Here is a 7225-nt window from a genome sequence, read left to right on the forward strand (position 1 = left end):
TGCCTCAGAACTTTGTGAAATGGTCCAAATTTACCCCGTTCATAGTTAGGGTTAAATTCTCCCTTGAAGAGAAAAGGGTTCAAATTTGCCCTTAAACTATACGAAATTGTCTAGACTTGCCTCAAAACAATCACGGCTAGAAGTCTACAGTTTTTTTCACAGACGTTCATGTTGGAACACCATCAGAAATTCCGTGGTAAGACGGAAAGAGACTCATTAAGTTGAAATACCAAGTAATAGCCAATATGTGAGATGTTCCTGGCTAAAGTGCAGAAACTTCACCTTAAAGTTAAGGGAAAACTCTGTTTTTTCCCCAAGTGTGGCTCATTCATCACATATTGGTGAAGCAGAATTGTGATCGAACTCATGAAGATGTTCAATTTCTACCAGAAAAAACTTTCTGACAACAGTAATTTACTGAAGCTGACATATTATATAAAATACTAGCTCCTGTTATATGCATATACGTGGATTCTTAATGATACAATGAACCTCAAAAGAAAAGAATTGAAACTAGAATGACAAAGACTTGATTACAAGTTTCGTCCTTTTCGCAATATCCTGAACTTTTGTCCCCTCTTGAAAGACAGAGACAAAGGGAACAAGAACAGAAAGAAAAATTACTTGCAAGCTAATGAATTACAATGTCACACAACTAAAGAGCTTCTATAGAAGAAAAATACAATCTATCTATTCACTAATTCATCTGTTTTATCGTCTTCTTCTGTTTTCTGTGCTAATACAGATATCTCTTTGCTCTTCGTTCCTCTTTATCAGCACAGTATCTCTACGAAAATTCTCCAAAGATTTTGAGTTTGGCATCCTCTGAAAATGGTTGCACGAAAGCACTCAAACATTTATTTTAGTGTACACGAGTCAATACAGGATGATTTTTTTTAAAGTTTCTGCTATTATGAGGGGACTATGGTGCCAATGTAGCCAAATCCAGCAATTGTGAAAGTGATGACTTGGAGGAAGATGTAAAGGAAGTAGTGGCTTTTCCCATAGAGGACATCATAGCATCCACAAAAGAAAAGGAAAACTGCGAATCCCAATTCTTGTGGAAGAATCCTGTACAATTAGACCAACCGATAATGCATGGTTAACAAACTGATGCAATATTCTAATGGTTCAATGATATCAAGAACATGAAAATAAAGCTTCACTCAAGAGAGTTTCTCACCTGTCTCCAAATAGAGATCCTCGGGGTTTCTTGGTTTGTTTTGTTTTTTCTTTGTTCTTGAGAGCATCACCTAATTTCTCCGTGACAACCCATTCGTTAGCTCTTTTTGCTTCTAGCAAACCGATAAATGTAGCCTTGGTTCGTTGGAAAGCCATCACGTTCTCAAAGAGAATCCAGTAGAAGAGTAGATGAATTGACCTGTCAAATTACATAATCAAATTAGAAAACTTCGGGAGGAAAAAATTCAGCTGAGAAGTAAACAAAAGAACTTTTTAGGCATATTTATTATATAGACCTTGGAGTTCCAACAGAATTCAATGTGGTGATAATGCAGGGGATGTAGATGGCACCCCATGTAGGGATTTCAACTTCAGGAACTAAAAGGCTCAACGGAAGAACAACGCAAAAGAAGAAAAATGTGACCATGTGAGCTATGATCTTTCGGACGAAGAAGAAGCTGTAGATCACGTAAAACTTCTTCCAAATGTTCACTCTCTGTAAACACGAAAACGAAAAAATTCAGAATCTGTATTCAAACAAATTTAGGGCCAACTCTGATACTATGTAAAAAATGAATCTTGAACCTAACTCAACCCCAAAAGCTAACTCGTAAGGGGGGTTTGCTCAAGTCCATATAAGCAGACTAATTAACCTCATCCCACCCGATGTGGGACTCAACATCATTTCTACACTGCATACCTTGTTCCTAACAATCTCCATCACCATTTTCCTGAACAAATTGGCGGGACCACACGACCAACGATGCTGCTGAAATCGAAATGCTTTGAATGTACTAGGTAGTTCACTTTTCACCTAGAGTTACAAAATTCAGTTTAGTAACAAGATAAATCTTCAAGTAAAATAAGGCAAAAACAGAGTTCTTCTATGAGGAATTTTATCAAACACCTGGAGATCACCAAGATAAAGAAACTTCCAGCCTTTAAGACTAGCTCTAACTGCAAGGTCCATATCCTCTACAGTTGTTCTGTCTTTCCATCCACCAGCTTCATTAATTGCTGCTATTCTCCACACCCCTCCTGTTCCTATAAAATCGAAGAACGAGGTTCACTATCAGACCTCTTTATAACAATCATGCTATGTTCTTTTTTATGTTACTTTTAGCAATAAAAATATTTACTATAAATAACGTTGTTATAAAAAAGTGTGACGTTACCATTGAACCCAAAGAATGCATGAGTAGATGAACCCACTTCTTGCTCCACAGTGAAATGGTAATCTAATGACATCTCTTGCATTCTCGTTAATAAGCACTCATTTGCATTCACTGTAATAAACAGAAGGATTAGCTCAGTTAATTACAAGTTACCACATAATTATTAGTACTGTTTTTTAACTCTAACAATATTCTAGTCACTTGGATGAAATGAATTAAAGTTTATATTCCATGTCATCAGACAGCCTGGAAATATCATTTTCAGTTTCGATTTTAATTATGTTGTCTCATTAAATTTTACTAATGTACACATCATACAACATGTTGTTCGAATGGAATAGTCGGAGAGAATTGTAGATAGCATAATAGCACATGTAGACACTAAAAATGACGAATCTACCCTTCCATTGACCTCACAGTTGACAAAATGACAAACCTACCCCGGATATTTAGCAGTTCCCCGCCGGTAACTGCGGGGTCTATGACTCGGTCTCAATAAAGGGAAAGGATAATAACGTCATTAGCAAATGTTGCTGACGCGACTGATACTTTAAAATAAATAAACCTCTGACAAAGTCTTCACAAAAATCTTTTTTAATTTCCCAATATTAATTGTGTTTAGGAAATCTTAATTCGGACTAATCATTAAAGAATGAAACTAATCATAAACTATAATTCTTTGTTGCATGCTATATACGACCACACTTAACACTTTAAGTTTGCATGTTTTTGTTCTTTTAAGGCGTCCTAAATCACTGGGCTTAATTACATTATTATGTCAAGGCTATTCAAAATATGTTATTTAACTATTTTATTTATTATTTTACTTATATATACAATACTTACTCCGTCTCATTTTATGTGCGGTAATTTGATTCAGCACAAAGTTTAAGAAAGAAAAAAAAACTTTTAAAACTTATGATTCTAAATAAACGATAGAAATTTGTGTAACTGTAAATCATTTCATTAAGGATAAAATAGACATTTTATAGTTAAATTGTTATTTAATATAAAAATGTGTCATTCTTTTTTGAACTGACTAAAAGAGAAAATAAATCACATAAAATGGAACGAAAAAAGTATAATTTTTCAACAAAGAATATCCAATTGAACACCTTACATGAGTGTAGCTATGCCATGAGTTTAACAAAATTAATGAGAGTTGAATTGGAAAAAAGAAATTAACCAATTCTTAATTATTGTTCCCACCACCGTGATTGATGGATTCTTCTTGGACCCACGCAAAAATAATTAACCAATCTTCTTTAAATAATCCTAGTGTCACTTCCAGAAAAGAAATTGAGAAAAAAAAGTTTCCCCAACGGGGCACGAATATGCGTAAGCATAAACGTACAGTAAAAGTAATTAGCAAGTAAACAGCAACAGTATGTGGAGTAAAGAGCACCGACACTTTGGTTTAGGAACATAATGTAATTTAATTAATTCAACTAATTGAGTAAATGATTAGCTTAATCATGATTAAAATTTGATCTTACCAAAACGCCAACGACCTTGAACGAGTGCAATTTCCGAGTTATGTACAAGAAAAGGGATAGCTCGCCGGAGAAAATCCGGTTCAGGCCGGAAATCAGCGTCGAAAATGACGACGTATTCGCAATCTTTAACATAATCACGTTTTAATCCTTCTTTAAGAGCTCCAGCTTTGTAACCTCCTCTGTTCTCTCTAATTTGGTATCTAATGTTAATCCCTTTGTTTGCCCATCTTAAGCATTCTTTCTCTACCAAATCCTTTAACATTAATAAATAAGTCATTAATTATTTATTCATAAATAAGAAAGATAAAATAATAATAAAAAAGATAACAAAGGAAGGGAACCCATACTCATTTATTGAGTGTATACTACATGAAGAATTTGGAGGAAATATGTAGGTTGTGGTGGGTGAAAAATGAAATGTGTGTAGTAAAAGCTGGACATTCTTAAATAAATTATAATTAATAAAAATGACCGATTATTATGGAGCTTAGAATATATATGAAAAGAAAGAAACAGAGAATTTTAATTAATAAAACTTTTGCTTGTTTTCCACTAGGGTTAAAGTATTTGTTTTGAGGTCTGACTAATTAAATTTTTCGTCTCAAGCACTTCCTATCATAATTTATTCTAACTAAAAATAGAGTGATCATATCCATCCCATCAAGACTTGATAATATATATGCTTAATGAGATACCTTAATGAGAGGATCAGTAGAATCATCAAGAACTTGAATGACAAGTCTATCAGATGGCCATGAAAGATTACATGCAGCTCCAATGGAGATCTTGTAAACCTGTCTTGAAACACCATAACTCAAATATTAGAACACTCTGTTTCTACAACTCAAAAACATAAAACAGAGCAAGAGAAATTTAGACCTCTTTTTCATTGAACATAGGGATTTGAACAAGAACCATAGGAAAACCTCCATTCCCAATCTCCAAATCATCTCTCATTGGTTCCCAATTATACCTTTCATCTGGTTTTTTCATGAAAAGTTTAACAAGAACAATGACTATACCCATATAAAGCCTTTCAATGAAAAGCATGAGTTCCATAGCTAAACAAATGTACACAGCAGCCCTTAATAATGGAACAATTAATGGAGCTTTAATCAATTCCCACATTAACCCAATTTGCCCTGCTATATCTGCTGCTGTCCCCTGAAATGTCTCTGGAAACAGAGCATTTGTAGAAACCTCTGTCATTTTTTACTTTCTTTAACTCAAAACAGAAACAAAATAGATATCTGCTTCAGCCAAAAAGCAATACTCCTCTAATCCTTTTCTTTTTCTATGTTAAGATAGAAGAGGATTGCTTCATTATGTAGAAAGAGAGAGAATATGTATGTGTGATTTGTTGAGTGAATAACTGAGAGTGGGAGAAGGGGCCCTGTTTTATAGGCAAATTTTGAGCTTATTTTAGACTCGTCTACAGTACACTGACTTTTATTCAGTTTTTACCCTCGATTAATATCTCATATGGTCACTCAACTTTCAATGCTTCTCTCAGAATGTCACTCAACTTAGAATAGTTTACTTGGAAAGTCACTCAACTTTGTTTTATAACTCAAAAGTTACTCAATTATAAGTATTTCATTAAGAAAATCACTTAACTATTGATATTTTACGTAGAAAGTCACTCAACTAATTTAAATATTTTTTAATTAAATTTTGTTAAAATCAATTTTTATTTTAAACTTATTTTTAGAAATTAATAAGATGCTAATTTTAATTATTTTATTAAATTTTGTTGAAATATATTTTTTGTTTTAAACTATTTTTTTAATAAAATAATAAGATTGCTACAGTTTTTTTTTTTTTTTTGGATTACTTTTTAACTTCTTGATTCCAACCTTTTTAAAAAACAAAAAAATTATTTTTCAGCATTAGTTCCAGTTAGACAATTGCTAGAATAGAAAAGAGAATTATTTTTTTGGCAGTCGCTACGGTACGTTTTTCACAAGAAAAATATAATTAAATAATTAGAGTGAGTGATAAGATAATTAAAATAGATATTTTATTTCAACAAAATTTAATGAAAAAAATATATTTAAATTGATTGGGTGACTTGATAAATGAAATATTAATAGTTGAGTGACTTTCTAAGTGAAATACCAATAGTTGAGTGACTTTTGAGTTATAAAACAAAGTTGAGTGGTTTTCTAAGTGAACAAGCCTAAATTGAGTGACTTTCTAAGTGAAGTATTCAAAGTTGAGTGACCATATGAGATATTACCTCCTCTCCTAGTGTTTCTCTTCTCTGTTTTTTACAAGTGGTTTGTGATCTTTTGTGTTAATTACTTCTTCTTTTTTTTGTCTCAATTTATGTAGTATCTTTTGACCGGGCATAAAAATCTAAGAAATAAAGGACATCTTTATTATGTTTATCAAATTGTTCTTATAAAACCTTTTTAGTTCTTACTTTTAGTTGATTTTTCTTCGCAATAAAATGTTAAGTAGGATTACATAAGGGTAAAACGAAGATTGTGCCGTAAAATATTTACCAAATGAGGAAATGTGATTTCTTTAGACTGTAAAAGAGAGGATATCGCATAAATTGGGACAAATAGAGTAATAATTTAAAGTGTTAAGTAAAACTACTGATGAGAATGCTCCACATGGATTGGGACGAGAACTCTAGCCTCATGTAAGGTTCAAAAAACCTTATTTCTTTGAGCTAGATTTTAGGATGTGAATTAGGTCAAGACCTAATTTGATATGGTATCAGAGTCAAGTTCATTGTGTCTGATTGATGTGAGGCCATGGATCGTGTGGGGTTGTGAATATACTATAGTCCTTGAATGTCATGCTCCCTATCAGATAAATAATATTTGGATTCGAGCATGTATGGGTGTTGATGAGAATGATCTACATCGGATCGGGACAACAATCATGGGCTCCTTTAAGTTAGCTTTGGCGTGAATCAGACAAAAAACCTAATTTGATAAAAACTCATATATTCATATGTTTTTCTCATTCGGTGTGCTTTGAACTCCCTACTAATTCAAATTTACCTTCATTGAAAGGGAAATGCTCCCCGATAAAAAAAAAAAGTCAAGGCTCAAACTCAATCTTTGAGAGATTTTTATCTATCCTACCAATTTTTTCTTTACGTTCATGATCCATATGGAAGGTAAAAAGAAAAGAAAAATGAGGCACTAACTCTATCAACCATTCCAATTTCTGGTGCTAACCTACCTTTCTACCAAAAACAAACTGAACCAATAATGAATAGGTCAACCTTTTTGCTTTTGGTCATCTGAAACACTTTATGGGGTGAAATTGAACATTTTAATAGAAATAAGTACAAAACTTAATTCATTAATGATTTTTTACACAATTATTATACTTAAAACATATTAAATATAT

At 32.6% G+C, this 7225-nt stretch overlaps 1 protein-coding gene across 1 annotated transcript; it reads right to left on the reverse strand.

Moving 5' to 3' along the window:
* Positions 1–493: 493 nt before the first annotated feature.
* LOC125808035 (glucomannan 4-beta-mannosyltransferase 2-like) lies at positions 494–5140 on the reverse strand. The gene is made up of 9 exons (XM_049487812.1): positions 4733–5140; positions 4549–4647; positions 3854–4106; positions 2358–2468; positions 2090–2226; positions 1883–1996; positions 1479–1678; positions 1184–1381; positions 494–1071 (listed from the first exon to the last, which is right to left on the reverse strand). The coding sequence occupies exons 1-9, from the start codon at positions 5060–5062 to the stop codon at positions 912–914; spliced, it is 1602 nt and encodes a 533-aa protein (XP_049343769.1). The 5' UTR covers positions 5063–5140; the 3' UTR covers positions 494–911.
* Between the last annotated feature and the right edge of the window lie 2085 nt (positions 5141–7225).

The sequence above is a fragment of the Solanum verrucosum genome, unplaced genomic scaffold, assembly GCF_900185275.1.
Source record: "Solanum verrucosum unplaced genomic scaffold, falcon-dt-bn FXZP01000183.1, whole genome shotgun sequence".
Lineage (NCBI taxonomy): Eukaryota > Viridiplantae > Streptophyta > Magnoliopsida > Solanales > Solanaceae > Solanum > Solanum verrucosum.

What these genes read in the sequence shown, in the direction of transcription:
- LOC125808035 (XM_049487812.1), bottom strand. Translation starts at nt 5,062, where the DNA reads ATGACAGAGGTTTCTACAAATGCTCTGTTTCCAGAGACATTTCAGGGG. An exon ending in TGCATTCTTTGGGTTCAATG is followed by an intron (nt 2,227 to 2,357) that starts GTAACGTCACAC and finishes TCGATTTTATAG; the next exon opens with GAACAGGAGGGGTGTGGAGA. An exon ending in TGGAGATTGTTAGGAACAAG is followed by an intron (nt 1,679 to 1,882) that starts GTATGCAGTGTA and finishes TCGTGTTTACAG; the next exon opens with AGAGTGAACATTTGGAAGAA.